This window comes from Oryctolagus cuniculus, chromosome 21 (assembly GCF_051225735.1).
Source record: "Oryctolagus cuniculus isolate XC-2025 breed Fujian yellow rabbit chromosome 21, ASM5122573v1, whole genome shotgun sequence".
Classification (NCBI taxonomy): Eukaryota; Metazoa; Chordata; class Mammalia; order Lagomorpha; family Leporidae; genus Oryctolagus; species Oryctolagus cuniculus.
The window spans coordinates 19,792,829-19,814,494 of NC_142887.1; the positions used below are offsets into that span (position 1 = coordinate 19,792,829).

Consider the following 21,666-nt stretch of genomic DNA (forward strand, 5'->3'; position numbering starts at 1 on the left):
CCCTGCACCCACATGGGAGACCCGGAAGGAGCTCCTGGCTCCTGGCTACAGATCAGCCTGGCTCTGGTCCTTGTGGCCAGTTGGGGAGCAAATCAGCAAACGGAAGATCTCTCTTTGTCTCTCCCTCTCTCTCTGTCTGTAACTCTGCCTCTTTAATAAATAAAATCTTTTAAAAAAATCACAATGTAGTTTTATAAACCAGACTGTTCCACAACATACACTTCAAAATCTGGAAAAATTTATCTACCTGCTTTTATGTAACAACAAATAGAAAAAAAAAATGCTCACTGGAGCTGGTGTTGTGGCATAGCAGGTAAAAGCCAACACCTATGATGCCAGTATCCCATATGGGTGCCGGTTCGAGACCCAGCTGCTCCACTTCTGATCCAGCTCCTGGCTAATGCTCCTGGGAAAGCAGCAGAAGATGGCCCAAGTGCTTGGGCCCTTGCACCCATGTGGGAAACCTGGAAGAAGCTCCTGACTCCTGGCTCCTGGTTCCTGGCTTCAGCCTGGCCCAGCCCTGGCTGTTGCAGCCATTTGAGGAGTGAACCAGTGGGTGAAAGACCTCTGTGTGTGTGTGTGTGTGTGTGTGTGTCCCTCTCTCTGTGTCTGTGCCTTTCAAATATATAAATAAATAATTTTTTAAAGTGCTCTATAAAGAAACATTGAGCACAGAGAAGACCCCACTATTCCTTCTGGAAGTCTCAGGGTGGTTTCCAGGGTTCGACTGCGTGGACTGCGCTGTCTGGCAGGCTCTCTGCTCCAGCGACTCTGTTGCTCCTGTTCAGATGCTCCTGTTGCACAGAGGCCATGGCCACTGCAGGTGCACCCAGTGCATTCGTACCAGTTAGAAGAAAGGTGCTCACGCCTCCAGGTACACGGTCTGACGAATGGAGCCCGGGGGAACTCGCAGGGCCCATTTGCCCCCTACAGCCTCAGGCACTGGGCGGTCCCCTTGGCTGGGAACCACTGACAACACCCTCAGGATGTCATTTGCGGTGTTGGGCATCAGGGGCTCATGCATTCGCTATTATCTTACCCAAGCCAGAGCAGACATCTTGAAACTCCCTCACGCATCAGGGCATCTGCATAGCCCAGATAAGACGTGCTGTTTGAGAAAAACCCAAAACTCCACTTGTGCATGGCTTCCTCACTGCCTACGGTAGCAAGGCAGGACCAGGAACAGACAGCTCACAGCACACATTCTGTGTGTCACCCCCACTACCTTGGCTGATTCAATTCAGCGAGCACATCCAACATTCTTACAGGAAGTACACTCAGTCTCACAGCCATCCGCTTCAGGAGCCCTTGGGGGCTCCCCGTCCCTGGCCTGGCTTGCGTCCCACTGGGGCTCCCGTAGAATCCCTCGCCCTCCTCCACTAACTGACTTTCTACCAGTCTGTTCCCACCTATACTCTAGTGGCTTCTCTGGGGCTGAAACTATGTCTTACTTTTGTTTTTTTTAAGATTGCTTCTAAATTGAAAAAGTCAGACATCCTCACAGCAGAAAAAAAAAAAAAATCAAACAACACATAGGGGTATAAACTAAAGAATGAGAGGTGCCCTCCCATCTGGTCCTGTTTCCAAAGGAACCGCTATTAACAATGCATTGTAAACCATCCCAGGAGTTTCCATGTGCAAGCATAATGCTAACAATTACTGCATGTTTACGAACACTCAGATGCCGTGCTAAGCATATTTGTGCATATTGCCCACTGACTCACAACAGGAGCCTGTAAGATGAGGGTTATTTTTATTCCTCATACTGCAAAAGAGGCCTAGGTGACAGTAAGTATAAAGCCACATGTTTAACCCAAGAGGTTGGCATCAGAGCCCATGTCCCTAACTCCTGTTCTGTCTCAGACCCTCTCCCCAGGTAACCCCTTTCCATCCCTTTCCTTTTTAAAACATGGTGCAGTATTCTACAAAATGACTGTTTAATCCACTTAGCCATTTCCCCACTAACAAACGTTCCAGATTGGTCAGGCTGTCATTTCGTTATTTCTTCGTATCTAAGATGGCACCAATTCTAAGAAATATCCAATTTCAAGAGATTAGAATGTAAAAAAATTAATAATGTTTAATGTAAAAAAAAAATAATGTGCCTCTTACACTTACTATGCTCTCAGAGCTGGTGTGGCCAATGAACCGGCTCAGCTATAGTTCCTTGTGTGATATTTCTGTAGATGGGTTCCCAGCGGTAAAATCGGAAAAACGAAGGTGCTTTTTTCTTTATTATTATTATTTTGAGAGAAGCTGCCCACTCTAGAAGACTTCGTCTTGATCATCTGTGTTTCCCATTTCCTTGCCACAACATCGGGACTTTGTAGGTACTAAACAGATGTTCAGTGAACAAAACGCACAACCAGGTCCGGTGAGGTATTGTGTGAAATATACAAAAAACAAAAATAAGGCAATGAGATTAGAATATTGAAGGGTCATACGTGCATACTCTTTGCTGACCCACGTTCTGTAGTAAATGACAAATGCTAATCATGCCTTTGCAAAATTACTCATCAAAAACCTACGCACTGGGGCCGTCATTGTGGAGTAGAGGATAAAGACGCTGCCTGCAATACTGGCATCCCATGCGGGCACCGGTTCTCGTCTGGGCTGCTCCACTTCCCACCCAGCTCCCTACTAATGGCCTGGGAAAAGCAGCAGAGGATGGCCCAAGTCCTTGGGCCCCTCCACCCACGTGGGTGACTGGGATGACGCCCCTGGCTCCTGGCTTTGGCCTGGCCCAGCCCTGGCCATTGTGGCCACCTGAGGAGTGACCAACGGATGGCAGATCTCTTTCTCTGCCCCCCCCCATCTGACTTTCAAATAAATAAATAAATCTGTAAAAGCCTACGCACTGAATTTAATAAAAGTTCTCTTTTGTAGCCCTCGAGCTACTAGAAGGAAGAAACTTCTAGCAAAATGAGTCTAATGCATCCTAAAGCGTTAACAGCCACGGCACCAAGGGGCTTTAAGCAAAGGGCGGTTTCTTAATCAGACTTTTGCACCTTTAGCCGTACAGGGTGGCACCAGAGAAGGCGGCCTAGTACATCCATTGGCATCGCTCTCTCCAGCGCAGGTAGAGTGGCCCAGGCCGCCGGTGCACTGGTGCGCCCCCTGCCGGCCCTCCACGGCCTCACGCTGGGTCGGGCCCCCCGTGCGGCCGACTGCGACTGCGCGGCTCTGAAGCCCACGGAAGCCAGCCATCGCCGGAAGCGGAAGTGACGACGAGTTAGCCCCGGGCTGCGCCCGCCACAGCCTCCCCCGTTGTGGGGCGGAGTCGCCGGAAGCGGAAGTGGCTGAGGGGTTGGGGGAGTTGTCAGGATAGTGCCGGCTAATCTTCCCGCTTGTAAGGTCCGGGCGCAGGGGAGGCGCGACTGCGAAACCTCGCGCAGCCTGGCGATCCCGCTCCAGGCACCTCCCGACCCTTCCCCGGACTCGAGGGGAGTGCCACCCGGCTCGGCTTCCCCGTGGCCCCGCAGACCCCCGCCATGGGCAACACGAGCAGTGAGCGCGCCGCGCTGGAGCGGCACGGCGGCCACAAGACGCCCCGCAGGGACAGCTCGGGGGGCGCCAAGGACGGGGACAGGCCCAAGATCCTGATGGACGGCCCCGAGGACGCCGACCTCTTCCACTCGGAGGAGATCAAGGTGCGCGGCTCGGGGGGCGCGGGCAGGGGGGCGCGGCCCCGAGGGAGGGGGCCGCTCCCTTGGCGCTGCACCGCAGGCCGCTCGGGGGACAGTTTCCAGCTCCTAATTAATTCAGGGCGTCGCGCCGGCGGGAAGTGAGCCCCGGCCGGCCGCGTTTCTCCCAGGTGTAATTAGTCTCACGGCTTCGGGAAGTCCTGCGTGCCCCGCAGGCAGCCCGGCCCGTCGTAGGAGTGGGTCTGGGGGCTGTGCGGTCCGCTTTGGGGAGGTGGGGGGGGGGCGTGGATCAGGGCACACGTGGAAGCAGAAGGAAGAACGGCCGGGCGCAGGCCCCGGCGGCGTCCGGCGGTGGAACGCGGGCTCTGGGAGGTGGCGGTGGGTGGGCGCCCTTGTGTTGTGTCTGGGATTCAGTATTGGAAGCGGGCCAAAGCACACCTCTTGGCAGGCCGCATCGGATCCCCTGGGACGGTCTGCTTTGTGACGAGCCCAGCGGGTCCTCCTCTCCCACCAAAGCCATGATCCTGTCCATCGCCTGAGAACTCATTCCTTAAAGGGACGGAGTAGAGAGGATGAAGGGGACCCTGTTAGTATGCACCTGCACACGATTGACTCACTTTTTCCCTCCATTGTTGGGCTGGGTGCTGACACCGTCTCACACCCTCAGATCTTAGTTGGGGGTCTGACTAGGAAGATCTGCTGTTACCTGGCCCTCCATCCTGTGCTTGGACCTTGTTTCCTGAACTTGTTGCATTTCCAGAAAGCTGCCTGCAACCTGAACTTTGGAACCGTGTTGACTTAACGTCCCTTCCCCCAGAAGTACACGGGACCCCAGCAAGGCTATTGAAGACACCATAGCTTTGTGCCAGAAGTGCTGGTGTTGCGGTCCACCTGTGTAGCAGATCTGGGGAGCATACATTGTAACTGCCTGGAATCATGCAGCAGATTTAACCACACCTGTTCACCGTGGGGGCTGTGGGCGTCACATCCTCCCTGCACTGTGGTTCTGGTCTGGCATTCTTTAACCCACAGGTCTTGTTAGAATTCCGTAGACACATGCATCTTGCAGATAAGCTCAGGCGCCAAAGGCCTGCTGGACGCCCCAAAAGCCTGTCCCCTCCTCCAGCTACTGCCCTTTGAAAAGGTCTTGGCGTCTGGCCAGGAAACTTTGTTTAAACATCCTTTATTTATTTCTCCCAGAGCTGGATGTGTTTATGTCTCTCTTAGGCCAGAACACTTCAGTTACACAACACTTACACTGGACGTTACACTTCATCGTAATGTCTTATTTAGTATCTCTTCTCACCAGCACCAGGACAATGTTCCTGCCAGTGAATAGTCTTTCCCTTCCTCAAAGTCTGGATCTGCCGATTTTCAAACTGACCGGTTCTGGAATGATCCCTCACTTATGTTCACATAGTTCCAGTCTTGTTTAACGAAGGGAGGAAAATGACGTTTATTAAGCAGTTTTCCAAGCATATCTGATACTTTCCCCTGGAGTTCTAATGCAGAGCTCCTTTTTAAAAAAGAAAAGTTCTTTATCTGAAAGGCTGAGAGAGAGCTTCCGTCCTCTGGTTTATTCCCAAATGGCTGCAACGGCCTGATTTGGGCCAGGCCCAAGCCAGGAGCCAGAAGCTCCATCCAGGTCTGCCAGATGGGTGGCAGGGGCCCGAGTACTTGGGCCACCCTCTGCCGCCTTGCCCGGCGCATTAGCAGGGAGCTGGACTAGAGGCAGAGCAGTGGGCCTGTGGAGTGGAGCCAGTGCTCAGGTACGGGACGCCACATGGATCCACCGTGTCACGGGCAGTGGCTAACACGGTGCCCCACTGCGCCAGCCCCACAGGTGGCCTCTCTGCTAGTGAGGGACACAGTGCTGGGTAGGAGGCGCTTCCGCACGTCCTGTCGGTCACTCGGCAGGACATTTCCACGTGGACTGTCCGCCTCAGTCTTCCCAACAACCTTAGGAATGTTTTCATCTCCGTGGTGCTGGTGGGGAAACTGAGGCACGGCCAGCCGACTACAGGGTCATGGCAGCGCCTCTTCAGGCTGCACTGGCCGGGAGCTCATTGACCTCCTATCCCGCGACACACGCTCTGCTTCCAGGCCCCCGAGAAGGAGGAGTTCCTGGCCTGGCAGCACGATCTGGAGGTGAACGACAAAGCCCCCGCCCAGGCCCGGCCGACGGTGTTCCGGTGGACGGGAGGCGGGAAGGAAGTGTACCTCTCTGGGTCCTTCAACAACTGGAGCAAGCTGCCCCTCACCAGAAGGTAACGCCGGGCGCTGCCTGCGTGTGCCGGGAGCCGAGACATGGCTGCAGGCGACCAGGAAAGGGCACGAGGAGGAGAAACCCTCCTCACGGCCTCACAGGGGTGACTCCCACAGCGCCTGTGCTGGAGGACCCGCCCGCTGGCGTCCCGGACATCACCTGGTCACCTGGCGGGGTGGGCGGAGCGCTGGGCTGGGAGTTTGCAGCAGGGGATCCCTGTGGTCCCTTCCGACCTTGGGTCCCAGGATCGCGTTTCGTTTGGAAGGTAGGGGCCGCGCGGGCCTCGTCAGCAGGGGTGACGCGTTCCCAGGAACCTGGCCCGGACTCCTGTCTCAGGTCGTCCTGAGAACGCATCAGCGTTGCTGAGCGCTGGGGATGAGGTGCCCGGCTGGGTCCTCCTGGTTGTCGCCCGGGGCCGCGTGCGTCTGTCAGCAGCCCGAGTCAGGAGCAACGCTGGGTGACACTAGTGCCCTGGGACCTTTTTAAATTTTTTTAGTAGTTTTGCAAGTTTCTTTAGAGAATGTTTATGTCCTATTAAATCGATCCCCTCTCCCGCCCGAGGCAAATGGCACAAAGCAAAATGAGACAGCTTCCTGTTTACCTTGTGTCGCCGTCCTGGGCGTCCAGGGCCGCCACGCTGGAGAACGCGAGTGCCTGTTTGTTGACCTTTTGGGTCAGGAGCGTGGTTCCTAGTATTTGAGCAGAGCGAGTTTCCCGGGAGGCCCGTGCTGCCGCTGCCCCCAGCCTCTGCGGCGCCCTGCAGCTCGGCTCTGGGCTTCCCGCGCAGCCTTCTGGTGTCGTTCCGCGGCTGGTTTGACAAGGGAGCCTTGGAGTGGCCCAGGCAGGTGAAAAGCTCTGGTTCCTTTTTCCTTGCAGCCACAATAACTTTGTAGCCATCCTGGATCTGCCGGAAGGAGAGCATCAGTACAAGTTCTTTGTGGATGGGCAGTGGACACACGACCCTTCGGAGGTACCCTTCCTCTCCAGCGCGCCCCCTTCCCCAGGGCTCGCGGGCGGGTTCCTTTGCCCCATACAAAACATGCCCGTGTGGTCTGGGCTAGGCAGCAGAGCCGCTGTCAGACTGCGGGCCCGTGTGACCGGGACGAGCAGGGTGGCCAGCCAGGAACCCCAAGTCCTCGGCAGAGTGACTCACAGCCCTCCCCTCATGATTCTGCCTCTGTCTCTCCCCAGCCAGTAGTGACCAGCCAGCTTGGCACGGTTAACAACGTCATTCAGGTGAAGAAGACGGACTTCGAAGTATTTGATGCTTTAATGGTGGACTCCCAAAAGTGCTCCGATGTGTCTGGTACGAACACAGCCGCTCTATTCCACACGCGCGCGGGCGGGGCTCTGCGGGTTCCAGATGTGCTTCCTGGCTCCGGCTCTTGTGTGTAGCTCCCTGCGGAACCCCAGACTCACCCCTGACTCTGGCAAGTCAGGTTGTTGAAATTTGCCCCCTCGGGAGCTGAAAGTCATGGCACAGGTCTTCTCAGACATGCGGGGGGTCTGTCTCTCCCCAGACAGCAGGTAATGGAACAGGACCAGAGCTTGCACTCATGCTAGGGGCAGCGCCGAGGAGGCCCTGGAGAGAGACGTGGGGTCGGTGAGGAGCCAGCGCTGGTAGGCCTGCTGGCTCACTTCCCGCCTGCACTGCCTGGAGGACTGCAGCCTGACAGGTGATAAGCGGACACCTCAGTGATCGTGGCCATCACCTGTGTGCTCCATTAGCACCTGCCAGGCCCCCTGACAAGGGCCGGAGGCGGCTCACAGGAAGCAGGCTACACAGCACTCCTTCCAGGAGCCTGCTCGACACACTCCTGGCAGAACTTGCCCACCTCCCAGGAGTCTGAAGCCTTGAGGGGTAGATGAATTGCTTTCTACCCAGCCCCCCGGAAGGAACTACCCAGGCTCTGTCAAGTTCAATTCAGGGGAAGAGATACACGTTGTAATCCAGGTGTCAGCGCTCCCTGTCCTTTCGGGGGGGGGGGGGGGGGACGCTGTGGACGGTGCCCGGATCCCACAGGAGGCCGTGAAAAGGCTCCCCGGGGTGCGTCTGGCAGTCGCAGGTGACAGGTTCAGGTAGTTGATAGGACGCCTCTCGTTGCTCAGCTGGGCCCGGAGGTTCTGCCACCAGGATCTCTCAGCGTCACCAGCAGCTGACAGGTCAGGCTGCCAAGTGGGACCTCGGGATTCAAAAGTAGGTTGTTTTATCCGGATCGCTAACTAATCTTCTAGAGAGCTGAGTTGCTTTTGTTTTTCACATAGATAGGAATCCGGGGAGGGAGAGAATCCAAACACCCTCCCACCTGCTGGTGACTCTAAACATCAGGCTGCTGTGCCCATCACAGCTGGGTGGGAACACGGCCCCTCGCTGCTGCCGAGCCAATGGAGGCTCTCATTGGGCACCTTCCTGATGCTCCGTCTGTACTCCTTCCGGCTCTTCTCAGGGTCCTGCTGTGATGGGACCGGGTCAGGTGCGGGGGGGGCCTGTCCCCTTGGAAATGAGGGTGGGGACTCGGCCCCTCGCAGCTGGCCAGACCTCACTGAGCGAGCTCCTTCTAACGTGAACACCACACTTCTGGAAGCTTCTTAACATATCTGTACAATCAGGAGACTCAGGCAAGGGCTTTGGCAGGAACTTGAGTGTGATAGAATCAAAGAGCCTTTAGAAATCGGGTTTTCAGTTTTGGGTTTTATTTTTTGTTTGAAATGTGCCATGCCTTACATAACCCGTTTTTCTCCACTGCCTCTGGGTAAGCAGGCAGCTTTATCTTCTATTCCATCGTGACTGGTGATGCGCATAGCTTGTGCTGAGCCACTTAATCCTCTCTCGAAGCCTTAGCTCTGTATCCTTTGCCAGCCCAGCCTGAAGCGAGGTGGCAGCGTTACTGGGCTGGGTGACTGGGAGCGGCCGCCTCATTAGTCTGACCGAGACTCGCCGGCTTCGCCGCCCCGTCTTCCCCAGGCCATCTGAGTTCACTGCCGCCCGTCTTCCCCAGGCCATCTGAGTTCACTGCTGAGCTTTTTGCCAGTCACCCACCTTCCAGAGGGCTTCTTCATCCCCTCTGTTTATCCTCGGAGCCTGTACGTAGAACTGTCGAGGGAATCAAAGTCTGAATTGAGGAAAACTAGGTGACAACGCCATAGATTAAATGAGGCTGCCCCCAGAGCTTGCGATTTTCAACAGATGTGCTGTCACCGTCTCCCAACAGAGCTGTCCAGTTCCCCGCCGGGACCCTACCATCAGGAGCCCTATGTGTCCAAGCCAGAGGAGCGGTTTAAAGCTCCGCCCATTCTCCCTCCACACCTGCTGCAGGTCATCCTGAACAAGGACACCGGCATTTCCGTGAGTATGTGGGCGTCTGCTCCCCTCTGCCCACCGTGCACACAGCAACTGCTGAAGGAACGCAGTGTCGGCCACCCAGCCCGCCTGACGGCCGGGGCTGCTAGCCAGCGGCTAGACGCACACACGCACACACCCCACTGAGGAAGCCGTGCAGGGGCTGCTAGCCAGTGGTTACACACACACACACACACACACTCACACCCCGCCGAGGAAGCCGTGCAGGGACGCTCTGCCTCTGGCCCCCACGTTCTGGAATGTACCTTCAGTCACTAAATTGCTTCCAGAACTATCAGTGCTCCTGGATCACAGTTTGGGTAAGGGGCCCCTCCTCTCCCCTGGGCTGCTGACGGTGCGTGCAAACAAGTGTGTTCCCGGAAGCCGACAGGCGGCCATCGCCCAGTCCACCTGGCCCTCGGGCTTGACCCAGGGCAGCGGCTGAGAGGTGTGCTCGAGGGGTTGTAGGAGTAGCTACTGCTGCACTGCCTGTGAGACTGGGTGGCTTGCAGAGGGCGAAGCTGGGAGGCCAGGAGCACGGAGCCAGCCTCTGGCATGGACGCCTGTGTTGTCATCCCAGGGCAGAAGGTGGGAAGGCGAGAGCCAATCCACTGTCAGGGGCCCTCTCCCCCTCTGTTAATACTAATCCCTTCCTGCAGGCCGGTCTCCTGGCCTTGGCAGCTCTTATTAGGCCCCACATCCCAGCACTGTTGTGTTGAGGTTAAGTTTCAAACACGTGCGCTCTGAGGGACACCCATTGAAACCACAGCAGGTGCTGAAGTGACCATGCCGCCCAAGCATGTGCTGAGCTGAGCTGGCCGTCCTGCGCAGGCACCCCACAGAGATCCCTGCTGGCCGCCAGGGGAGGGTCTCGGGGTGTATTACCCTGCCCCAGTGGGACCCCCCCTTTCTCAGCACACTAGGGATGGCCAGACAGCTGGGTCAGCCCTGTGTAGGCCAAGAGGCAGCCAGTGGCGAGGACCACTGCCTGAAACTGGCAGTGTGGCAAGCAGGCGCTGGGTGCAGAACGCAGGGACATCAAGCTTCATAATCAATTTTACAAAGGTTTGTAGGTTAGCCGGCTCCCAGTGCCCTTCTCAGCCAGGACTGGAGTTTGACTTCTGTTTCCCCACCTCCTGGTAAAGGGAGCAGCACTAGCTGCCTGCTCTGGCGGATACTGATGCTGGCATGTGGACCGGGAGAAAGGCTCAGGCCCCCGTGTCCGAGGCAGCACTGAGCGCTCAGAAACCTTGGTTGCAGTTACAGTGCGAAATGGCTGCTGTTTGCTGTGCCCTGGACCAGCCTGCGTGCTCCTCACGCATCCTGGCTTCAGCAGCCCTGTGGATTAAGTGGCATTTACCCCCATTTTAGGAAGGGAAACGGGACCAGAAGTCAAGTCCCAGGGAGAACACTTCATCTGCTCTCTGAGCATGTGATACCAACTGCAGTCACCAGGCAGGACACCAGATCGTGTTTTTATAATTAATTGATGTGAAAGGCAGAGCTCTTCCATCTGCAGGATCCTCCCCACATGGCTGCAGCAGCCAGGGCTGGGCCAGTGAGCCAGGAGCTTCATCTCGGTCTCCTGCATGGGTGCAGGGGCCCAAGCACCTGTGCCATCTTCTGCTGCCTTCCCAGCTGCATCCACAGGGAGCTAGCTGGGTCAGAAACGCCGCAGCTGGGACTCGAACCGGTGCCCATACGGGATGCAGGTGCTGCAGGCAGCGGGTTAACCTCGTCCATCACAGTGCCAGCCCCACAGCAGATCTTGAATTCATCCCTCCTGACAAGCCCGCTGACTAGCATCTCGTCACCAGCACCACTGCCCTCTGCTTGACGGAGCTGTCTAGTTTGCACATAGACGGGAGACAGGCAGCATCTTCTGTGCCTGGGTTATTTCTTTAAACAGTGGCTTCTGGGTTCATTCGTGTCGTCACGAGGGACAGGATTTCCTTCTTCACTGTTCCACTGTAGTAGTATATTCATCACTGATGGGCCCTCGGGTTGGTTAGCGTAGCTGTTGTGAGTAGTGCAGTGAGGAATAGGAGTGCAGATGTCCTGACATACGACTGTCTTCCCTGTGGATACACACACAGTGTCTGCTGGGCCGACGGTGGCTCTTTCAGATTCAGGAACTTCCACAGGGGCTGTACCAGCAGTACATGAAGAGTAGATCAGACAAGTATTTCACAACATGTCATACAGAGTAAGTGCTCATACACACTTTTCTAAAGGAAAGTGACTATTGGAAATGCAAAACAGGTCCCAGCCGCTGGTTCTTTCCCTAAATGCTCAGCAGCGGGGGCTGAGCCAGGCTGAAGCCGGAGCTGGTCGGTCACGCAGCTCTGCACGGCGGGCAGGCGTCCAGGCACCTGAGCCGTCGCGGCTGCCCCCAGGGTCTGCACTAGCAGGAAGCTGGCGTCAGGAGCTGGAGCTGGGCTCAAACCCAAGCTCCACGCGGCAGCACAGATGTCCTAACCGTGAGGCTGAGTGCCCGTTCCCTGTAGACACAGTTCAGCTTAAAGTTAAGAAGAAAGCCTTTCAGGGCCATAGTGAGCGGCTGAGACGGCACCAAGAGCAGGCAGGTGGGCGGTCCTGTGCTCCCCCGCTAACGCTGCACCGTCTCCCTACAAGCACCTGCTGGGGATCTGTTGACAAAATGATACCTTTTTAAATTATTATTACTTGAATTAACCTTAAAGTTAGAAGTTTACAGAAAGAAATCCAGGTTTCCGGCTTCTCTTAAAAATCAGTGGCACCACTAAGCGCGGGTCCTGCGTGAGCCTGAATGGGCGTCGCTGCCGATGCTTTCCTCCTCCAAGGTCACGGGTCTTCCACGAGCCGGACAGCCGCTGCCCGGGAGTGGTACGCACGTTGTGTGTGTGGGTGCTGTCGTGCTCCCAGCGGACTGCTCCTGTGTCCCTGCCTGCGCCTCTTAGGACGGAACGGGGCCCACACGGAGAGGCCCAGGGAAAGCCTGGCCAGAGCACACAGCAGGTGGCGGGAGCACCACTCCCCACCTCACTGGCCGGCTTGCACAGGCTGCGAAAACACGGCATCCTCTTGATGTCCACGGCATGAGCACTCACACCCGCCTCTCTCCCCTCACAGTGTGACCCGGCCTTGCTCCCTGAGCCCAACCACGTCATGCTGAACCACCTCTACGCACTCTCCATCAAGGTAATGGCCGTGCCCAGAGGACCCTTGTTGCAGAGGTACCTGGGCCAGGGTCCAGCTCCTGACGCGCCTGCTCCAGCTCGGGTGTGCGTGGGTCCAGGGCTTTCCCGTTGTGAAGCCTCTTGACAGTCCTCACGGGCTGAGCTGTGAGCCCCACCTCAGTGCTGCCTTCCATAATTCTCGCGTCTTCCTTAGGATGGAGTGATGGTGCTTAGTGCGACCCACCGGTACAAGAAAAAGTACGTCACCACCCTGCTGTACAAGCCCATATGAAGAGCCGGAGGCGGGCCCCACGCGCGCTCCCCAGGAGGGGGCGCACGATCTCCGAGACCTTTCACAGCTGCCCTGTGCTCCCTGGAGGTTCGGCCGGGCCCTGCAGCCCCTGAAGAGCCCCGGCCCCCATGGCCTCCCGTGCCGCAGCCTCGGGGGCTCCGCGCGGGGCTCTGCAGCACTGCCCGGCAGCGGCCCCGAACACGTGGCCTCTCCCCTGCTCACCGAGAGCCTCCTGGAGCCCAGACTGAACGCCGGCCGCCTTGCCGGACCGCACTTGGAAGCACGGGCGGAAGCCACAGTTTCCACTCCCCCACGCAAGGCCACTTGCTCGCCCCCGCCGTGGAGCGCACAGTGAGTGCGGTGGCAGCCTTGCTGTCCTTCGAAATCAAAGCAATACGCCGGCTCCTCTGCTCCGGGGAGTGTGGTCTGTCGGATTTCAAAGCCATCTGATTTCTAGATGAAGCGTTAAGTCGTCTCTCACTGTGCACTAAGAACTTCTTTAACCAGGGCGGCCGACCGCACAGCCCTTGGTCACGTTTCAGTCACCAGAGCCGGAGTCCAGGCCGCGGGAACTGCACTGCAGTAACCTGCGCGCAGAAGGCGGCGCCAGGCTGGGACGCCGCCCGGCTCTCCATTCCAGTGGCGGCGGCGGCGGCGTGAAGACTGCGGAAGCCCGTGTCCCCGGGCCCCTGGTTGGCAGACGGGCCCGCAGCAGTAGCCGTTGCTTGTTCAAGGGGTGGGACGCTGAGAGCCGCCTGCAGGGGGCTTGTCTGGGAAACACCCTGTAGGGCACAGCGGCCCCGTCAGACTCGGCTCCGCGTGCAGGGCGGTGCCGCACGCGTACCCCGCTCAGGTCCTCTCACTGAGCGCGCATCCCCCGGTTTCCCCTGGGAGAGGGAGGAACGGGCGCCCTGGTTCCCAGGGCTGACTGGGAAATCTGAGTCTGGATCCCCCTTTTTGTTCTCGTTTTCCAAACACTGAATTATTGTCACCTTGGCATACGTTTGAATAAACTTTGTAAAGATGACTGGACGTGCACCCGAGCCTGGTTTTACTGAGCTGCGTGAAGACTGGCACCGCCATCCTCGCGGCAGGGGCGTAGGGCACGTCCACCACACTGCCTGGGAGCCTGAAGTCACCAGGCACGGCACAGCACAGCTGCCTCTGGCTCCAGGAACCTGCGATCGTGGGCCTGGCTTGCGAGCCGCCGGATGCTCGTGGAGTCGGTCGGAAAGGACTCCGTCCTCCCCAGAGTGGCGGAGGGGTTACAGGTACCCCCTTCTGCCTTTCCTTCCTGGCCATCAGTTTGCATTAGGTAAAGTAGCAGGAAAGGGGGCTGTGTGCCATCTGGCCCATCGAGCAGGGAGTAACCAGGAGGGCACTCACGCTGGCCATCGGCCGTCCACCCTGACCGCCCCAGTGATGCCAGGTGCTGCACTGTCAGCGGGAGCGCAGAGGGAACCGCCGGCCCCGGCCCCCGGCAGAAACAGCAAGAGGCCAGAAACCCAGTGTGCAAACCGGTTCAGGACCTGTCTCCCTGTAGGAGCCCTCCTGGGGAGACGGCTGCCGTGGTGGCCAGGGGGCAGGCACACCCAGAAACCAGCGGACCTGCGGTCAGGCGGCATTCTCCGCACTTGTGTGTCGAGGTAAAAGGTTTCATTTTCTTCAAAAAGCCACACAAACAGAAATCGCTTATGATTCGGAAGATTGCCACAGAGCCAAGTGGAAGCACACACCCAGGGAGCCAAAAGTAACGGAAATTCGCTTACCAAAGGGAAAAGAACTGCCCGCGCTGCCGTGTCACTGGCAAAGCCACGTGTCAACGCTGGGATGTCCCGTGGGACCCGGGCAGAAGCCACGCGTCAACACTGGGATGTCCCGTGGGACCCGGGCAGAAGCCACGTGTCAATGCTGGGATGTCCCGTGGGACCTGGGCAGAAGCCACGTGTCACGCTGGGATGTCCCGTGACCCGGGTAGCACTTGCTCCATTAGCATTCCCTTTATCGGCTCCTTGGTTAAAGCTTAACTCAAATTGCTTTTGAATGAAGATAGATTTTCCCCCCTGGAACCCTATACACAAACCTGAGAAGGACTAAAATGTAGAACAGCCCTGCGGGGTAAATGCAGTTCTGGGAGCTGCAGGAGGGCAGCTGCAGGGCTCCCGAGAGGCTCAGGTCACCCATCTAAGCACCATGGCGTTGGGTATAACCTGTAACGGCCCTCTGGACTTTAAGTCACCTCTGGATTACTTACATGACGTAAATGCCATGGAAATATTTGCTAAAAAGAGCACATGTGGTACAGGTGCAGTTCCCTTTTAAAAATATTTTCCACCCGTGGTTGGCCGGATCCATGGATGTGGGACCCACAGCCGCACGTACCAAACTACTGAAAAGCCAGGAGGGCCCTGGGCAGGCTGCTGCCTCCCCCGCCCCCGGCACTTCCTCCCAGTGTAAGCGTGGGGAAAGCTGATGGCGTGCACAAGCTGACGTGGTCATTCTGCAGCCGTGCCCCTGCCCCGAGAGCGGACGCTGCGGGGAGAGGAGCAGTGTTGGTCCAGCTCAGTCACCCTCCAGCGGTGTGACCTCGAGCAATCACAGGGCTTCTCGGAGCCGGTCTCCCCCCTGAAAAATGGGAGGGGTCGGACTAGCACTCAGCCCCAAGGACTCTTGCTTCACACGGGGAGCCACAAAGCCTTTAGAACATGAATGGGACGTGGCCACAAGCAGGAAACCAGCAGACCAGAGCAGGGAAGAGTGCCGGCTCCTTGCTGGGAGACCGGCATGACTTGGAAGGCCAAGGCAGTGTCCGTGGTGTCATCCGAGGCTGGGCAGAGCCTGCACGTTCAGTGGGGAGGTGAGCTTCCACTCTGCTTGTGTGGGAGCGTGGTTCACTTCTGCACATGCACCGGTTCTGCCAGGACCTGGTCCACCACTGCTCGGGTCTGAATGTGTCCCCTCCAAGGGCCAGATGTCAGGGGGATGGGATGGAGACCCTCACAGAGAGGCCGCTGGCAGCTCCCACTGCGTGAGGGCATAGCCTCCTCCCTCTGGGTGATGGGGCAGCAACAGGGCACCATGTGGGAAGCAGACAGTGGCTCTCACCAGACGACCAGAGCGGCCTCTGGAACCAGGAGAAATGGGGTTTCTGTTCTTGCTAAACTGTCCCCCTACGCTGAGTTTACCCATCGCACCTGGAGACAACACAGCCCAGATGTGCACACTGGGAGCCAGGTTCCTATTTCAAAGCTCTGGAAGGCAGCAGAGTTCCGTACAGCAGTAAAGTTAGTTTCAAATTTATTTCTTCCACCTCTGACAACATCTCCAGGGCAAACCGAGTTCATTAATCATTGATAGACTCAGGGGTAAACAGAGTGCTCCCCTCTACACTTCCACCGCCTCCCTCCCCAGTGCCAGGCAAAGGAAACATCAACGTTGGATTAGGCGAATGATAACATCTTTTTTCATATAAACAGCGAGTGCCTTGAGCCACAATCCCATGCCTCAGACACCAGGAATAGTTTTTACATGGCCAAGCAAGTCAACTAGAACAAGGGGAACAGGCCGACGCGTCTCACCTCCACGCTATTTGGACCAGACCATTCTTGGTGACTTGGGGGAGGAGTGGGGGCGGGTTCCTGTGCACCATAGAATGTAGAACGTTCAGCAACATCCCCGGTCTCTACCCACTGGATACCAACAGCAGTGGTGGCAGCCATGAATGCCTCCAGACATTGCCAGATGCCCTGTGGGGAAGAGGAAGCAAAAGTTCCCCACCCCCTCCCCTCCGGGCTCAGAAGCCAATTCAACCACTGCATTGCGACAGAAGGCTTGGCTTGTCCCACGCCTGCAGGGCTCCCTGATGCTCCACTTCCGTCTGCAGGAACGTTTCCTGGAGCCAATCACAGACGCGGGCGCGGTGGGACAAAGCAGCTGCCCCGTCCCAGCGAGCACACGTCTCTTTTCGGCCTAAGTCCAAGCCCTGAGGTTTCACGGGAATGAAGCCTGCTGTGAAGACCAAGTTGTGAGCACAGGAAATGTGACTGCTCGTTCTGTGCTGAAGGAGCCGGGGCAGCACAGAGGGCTGGGCCTTAGAAGCTGCCCTGCACCTGTCAGAACCACGCCAGCGCCTGCTTAGCTTCCCGAGTGCTCTGCGTGCGGGGGCCGAGGACCCTCAGGGCGATAACGGAAAAGGCTGCTTGTGGTCAGGGAAGGGCATTTGTCTAATGTTTCAGAGAAAGAAAGGCGCCAGCATCTCGCTTCCTATTTTCCCTCTTAAAATTCTGACCTTGGGGCGGATTGTCATGCCCGACGGTAAAACAGAAAAGAGGAACAGAACTCTTGTCTATGGTTCCCATCACAAGCAATGTCAGAGGCAACCCAAGTCCAGTTTGAACCACGGATGATGTCATTACAAGATCAGACAGCAGGGGCTGGCATTTAGCCTAGCGGTTAGGGTACCAGCGTCCCACAGCGCAGCGCCTGTGTTCCGTTCCTGGCTCAGCTTCCTGCTACCGCGCACAACCCTGGCTCCAGTGATGAGAACCCTGCCAGGCGCGTGGGCAGCCGCAGCTGCAGCCCCAGCCGAGGCGGGCATGTGGGACGAGAACTAGCAAATCGAACTCTCTCTTTGCCTCTCAAATAGATAAAAATTTAAAAAGACACATCAATGACTAAAAGTGACAGGAAACAAACCAAAAAAAAAAGTCACAATTTGCCTAAAACAATATTTATCTGGCTCAAGCAAGTTTATATGACAAAGTACAAACTGACAAGACTTACCTCGCAGTCGTAAATATTCATCTTAAATTTACCTGCAGACTTAACTATTCATCTAGTTAAAAACTGAAGTACAGAGATTCTTAATTACCTCAATCAACTGCTTCCCCCAAAGGAAATGCACATTATTAAAGCCTCAGTGGCCTTACCATGCCTGGCGAGAGAACGCTGCCGCTGACCCGTTTTCCTAGTTATCTGCACCCCAGGAGAACCGGGCCACCCACCGAGTAGTCTCTGCAAGATGCCTGCTGACTGCTACGCGCTTTCCCAGTCTGCAGTCAGGCCGATAAGACGACCCTGACTGTGAATTCATGATTCATTGCGAGCATCGCACTTTCGGAAGAGAACGTACCCCACCCCCCCCATCTGACTGCAGGACACCAGCCTGCGTGCTAACCCTCCACCACAAGGCTGCCCCAGCCCGACCTGGGGGGCCGCCTCCCCGCGCCCACCACCACGCGGTTATCCCAGCCCTCCCTGCCTCCCTGTGCTGCACCCACCACCACACAGCTGTCCCAGCCTGCCCCATGGAACTGGCTCCCTGCGTCCACCACCACACGGCTGTCCCAGCCTGCCCCATGGAACTGGCTCCCTGCGTCCACCACCACACGGCTGTCCCAGCTGGTCCCCAAGGGCCCACCTCCCTGCACCCACCACCACATGGCTGTCCCAACCTGCTCTGTGGAGCCAGCTCCCTGCACCCACCACCACGCAGCTGTCCCAGCCGGTCCCCAAGGGCCCACTTCCCTGTGCCCACCACCACGCGGCTGTCCCAGCCGGTCCCCAAGGGCCCGCCTCCCTGCGCCCACCACCACGCGGCTGTCCCAGCCGGTCCCCAAGGGCCCGCCTCCCTGCGCCCACCACCACGCGGCTGTCCCAGCCGGTCCCCAAGGGCCCGCCTCCCTGCACCCACCACCACAGGGCTGTCCCAGCCGGTCCCCAAGGGCCCACCTCCCTGCACCCACCACCACAGGGCTGTCCCAGCCGGTCCCCAAGGGGCCGTCTCCCCGCACAGGGAGCCGTCGCCGACCCCAGGCAGCGTTTTCAAGGCCTCTCAAGGAAAGAGGATTGCAGGGCAGCCAGCAGGTGGAGATCATTGCTTTATTTCACTACTGTTCCACAACAAGGTCCGTTCCTCTCACGGTGGGTCCTCCAACTGTTCCTGTGTTCTCTTCTGCGCTCAGAATAAAAAAGGGAATGAGGAAAGAGCCTGTACTGCTGGGGACCTAGAATCTTACTTATGCTAAGAAGCTTCTGACGCAGTTTCGTGTCCCGGTGTTCCCTGCTGGCATCGTGGTGGTCGCACGGGGCTCCCCCGCTCCTGGGAAGGGCAGCTGGCCACAACTACCACCGTCGAAACCAAGAGTAAGTGTTGAAAAATGCACCTTTTACAATAAAAAAGTAGAAACCAATTCAATTTCCTTTTTTGTTTTTTTACGAATATAAAGTTTCTTGTAAATATGTACAGTCTTTTGAGCTAGTTCTATATAGCGGGAAGCATTTCACAGATGGAACACACAATATACAGTGTCAGGGCGTCAGCTGCCCGTTTCTCATGGAGCGCCTAAATGAAATGCCAAGACTGAAAGACCAAACTCAGGGACCCTTCCAAACGCTTGTGGACCAAGAGACAGAAACTGCGGCCAACATTCAGTCCAATCTGCCCTGGGGGAGGGGGCTGGGGGCGGGGATGGGACCCTGAACACACCAAGCGACACAGGGGACACAACAGCAGGACACCTGCCAGCGACGCTACAACATGGAGGTTCATGGGCGTTTCAGACAAAAAAGCACTTAGGTTAAGAGACGAGCAGGAAGGAGCCAGTGTTTGGGCCAGGTTGCAATCTGGAGAGCGACCTGAACTGCGGACACACGGGTTAAGAACACGGTCATGTTCGCCTGCTGTGGTGGACACAGGTCTGCCTTTTAGCCTACACCTAGGGTGCGCCTTGGTGGACGAGGCGTGCCCAAGAGAGTCATGGAGAATCCAAAGCAAGAGGTGCCTTGTGGGAGATTAAAGGCAGAAGTAAGGCCGCTAGTTAGCTTGCCAACTGCAGAGCCTCTAGGTTGGTTCTGTACCGGTTGCCAGGAATTCCACACCCTCCCGGAGGGGAGGGAGAGAGGGTGGGAGCCGCACTGCACCGGAGGACTTCCCGCCCCGGCGGGGCTGGGAGAGTTGAGCTGCGGCTCTGCCTCCCACCTCCTGGTCTTAGATCTAGCCCTAGGGAAAGGCTCGTCTAGAAGTCACAGTTTCCTGGGGTAGAACCGTGCTGGGCTGTGTGTGAACAGAGCGCCCGCGGGGGAGCCAGCAGGGGAGCGTGGCGGGCGGGCGGGCGCCGAGTGTGACGTGGTGCTTCGCTGAAATCCTTCTCTGGTCGTAAGGCTTGAGCGTTTTGTGTTTTGTTTGTTCAGTGCTACAGACTGCAGCTTGGTGTGGCCATTTAGTTGGCAAAGTGGTCAGAGGGTCTCGAGTCGGCGGGGGCTATGCTATGGGGCGGTGCTGATACAGGCAGAGCGACCCGGGCCGGGGCAGCCAGGCTGGGGCAGCACATGCAGGGAACCGCCATGCACAACTCCCGGGAGGGGGGTCTTCCCCACCCCAGCGCCCGCACGGACAGGAGGTGGGTGTCCCCGGTCCCCCCCCCCGACCCCGAGAGCCGTTAACGCTGGCGTCACAGCCAGTCTTTAGCATGCTTTCCTGGCCACAGCTACGATGGAGAGTGGGGAGCAGGCTGGGGGAGGATGCTGAGGGGCAGGGAAGGAAAACTCTGTAGAGGTCCCTTGGCCCCAAGTCACTGCCTGCGAGCTGAGGCCCGCTGACCTCCGCTGACCTCCGCTGACCTCTGTACATTCTCAGCTGGTGGGAGGGGAAGTCATTGAGGCCGTCAAAGGCAATGAGAACAGTAAACATTCGGCTACGGTTTCGCCCTGGGGAAAACAGGGCCAGCTAGGAGGATGGACTTGAACGAGAGTGAGCCTACTAGAGTGCTAGCCAACGGACGGGGACTCTTCTACGCTGCGTGCCAGTGGCAAAGACCTGATGGTGGGATCTAGCTAAAAAGGACTACAACAGGAATTACATTGCTATTCAAATCTATTAAGAATTCCGTGGTCTTTAAAAAAAAAAAAAAAAAAACGGAAACAAACCAAAACCAAAAGAAAAACCAACCAAGCCTACGATCTGAGAGCAGCTAACTAGGAGTCTAACCACGTCGTAGTCAGGAGGCGTCCCGGTTGGTTTCCTCTGATGAACTGGTACAGGCTAAAGCTTTACAAAAGTTGCTGAATGCTTTGAAGGAGTAACAAAGTGCAAAGATGACTGCAGGAAGAGCCGAGGAGCAGCCACAGCCACCTGCACCTCCGGGAGACGGGTGTCCGTGCCGAGGCGGGTCTGGGCCCGGCTGTGCCGGGGGCGGCTGAGCCGACGGCCGCTGCGGTCCCCTTCAGCGGAGTTCCGTGGTGTGTTTGGTATTTTCCTGCAGATTAAGATGAGGAGTTGGTTTTTCTGGCTGAGATTTATACTGAAGACTGGTCCCAGACCTAGGAACAGAACGAGGAGGGGGGGGTTTAGCCATCCCAGCCCACAGGACCCCAGAGGTTGCCGGGCTCACTCTGCACAGTCCACACAGGAGCGCACGGCGGCTGCCGTGAGTCCTGCCCCGCGGAGCTGGCCCCTGTCGCTTGGGCTCAGTCAGGGAGCGGAAGCCACTGAGCAGTCCCTGAAGCTCGCTGTGGACTTCTGCTGCGCGCACACACACATGGCTTTATTGGCAAATCAGAAAGAATAAGAGGGCCGGTGCCATGCTGCAGTAGGTTAATCCTCCAGCCGCGGCGCTGGCATCCCACGTGGGCGCCGGTTCTAGTCCTGGCTGCCCCTCTTCCAATCCAGCTCTCTGCTATGGCCTGGGAAAGCAGTAGAAGATGGCCCAAATCACATGGGAGACGGGAGAAGGCACCTGGTTCCTGGCTTTGGATCGGCGCAGCTCCGGCCACTGCGGTCATTTGGGGAGTGAACCAGCGGAAGGAAGATTTCTCTCTGCCTCTCCCTCTCACTGTAGCTCTACCTCTTAAATAAATAAATAAATCTTTAAAAAAATAAAAAAGGATAAGAAAAAACACGTGGCTGGCTTCTCCTCTTTCTACCAGTAAAGGCGCCCAGGAAATCAGTCCCTTGTTGAGAGTGGTCT

At 57.1% G+C, this 21,666-nt stretch overlaps 2 protein-coding genes and 1 long non-coding RNA gene across 20 annotated transcripts in view; 1 reads left to right on the forward strand and 2 right to left on the reverse strand.

Moving 5' to 3' along the window:
* Positions 1-2,216: 2,216 nt before the first annotated feature.
* On the reverse strand, positions 2,217-3,146 carry LOC149119847 (uncharacterized). Its single transcript, XR_016227241.1, has 2 exons — positions 3,009-3,146; positions 2,217-2,333 (listed from the first exon to the last, which is right to left on the reverse strand). It is a non-coding gene; the product is annotated as an uncharacterized LOC149119847 (long non-coding RNA).
* A 104-nt stretch (positions 3,147-3,250) lies between these two features.
* On the forward strand, positions 3,251-13,727 carry PRKAB1 (protein kinase AMP-activated non-catalytic subunit beta 1). The gene is made up of 7 exons (XM_002719800.6): positions 3,251-3,650; positions 5,748-5,911; positions 6,787-6,880; positions 7,102-7,216; positions 9,123-9,256; positions 12,362-12,430; positions 12,623-13,727. The coding sequence occupies exons 1-7, from the start codon at positions 3,492-3,494 to the stop codon at positions 12,698-12,700; spliced, it is 813 nt and encodes a 270-aa protein (XP_002719846.1). The 5' UTR covers positions 3,251-3,491; the 3' UTR covers positions 12,701-13,727.
* A 4,839-nt stretch (positions 13,728-18,566) lies between these two features.
* Positions 18,567-21,666, reverse strand: part of CIT (citron rho-interacting serine/threonine kinase) — a 180,927-nt gene continuing 177,827 nt past the window's right edge. For 10 of the 18 annotated variants that reach the window (XM_051826609.3, XM_089323264.1, XM_089323265.1 and 7 more), the window contains one exon: positions 18,567-20,955. In XM_051826609.3, coding sequence (XP_051682569.3) covers positions 20,923-20,955 — 33 coding nt within the window. In that variant the 3' untranslated portion in view covers positions 18,567-20,922. Of the gene's footprint in view, positions 21,020-21,666 lie in introns of all 18 variants that reach the window. The other 8 variants (XM_089323271.1, XM_089323270.1, XM_089323268.1 and 5 more) reach the window with 1 other exon arrangement.

Excerpts from the sequence above, each read along its gene's own strand:
- PRKAB1 (XM_002719800.6), top strand. The coding sequence starts at position 3,492 with ATGGGCAACACGAGCAGTGAGCGCGCCGCGCTGGAGCGGCACGGCGGC. Across the intron at positions 5,912-6,786 it reads AAGCTGCCCCTCACCAGAAG|CCACAATAACTTTGTAGCCA; the intron begins GTAACGCCGGGC and ends TTTTCCTTGCAG. Across the intron at positions 6,881-7,101 it reads GGACACACGACCCTTCGGAG|CCAGTAGTGACCAGCCAGCT; the intron begins GTACCCTTCCTC and ends GTCTCTCCCCAG.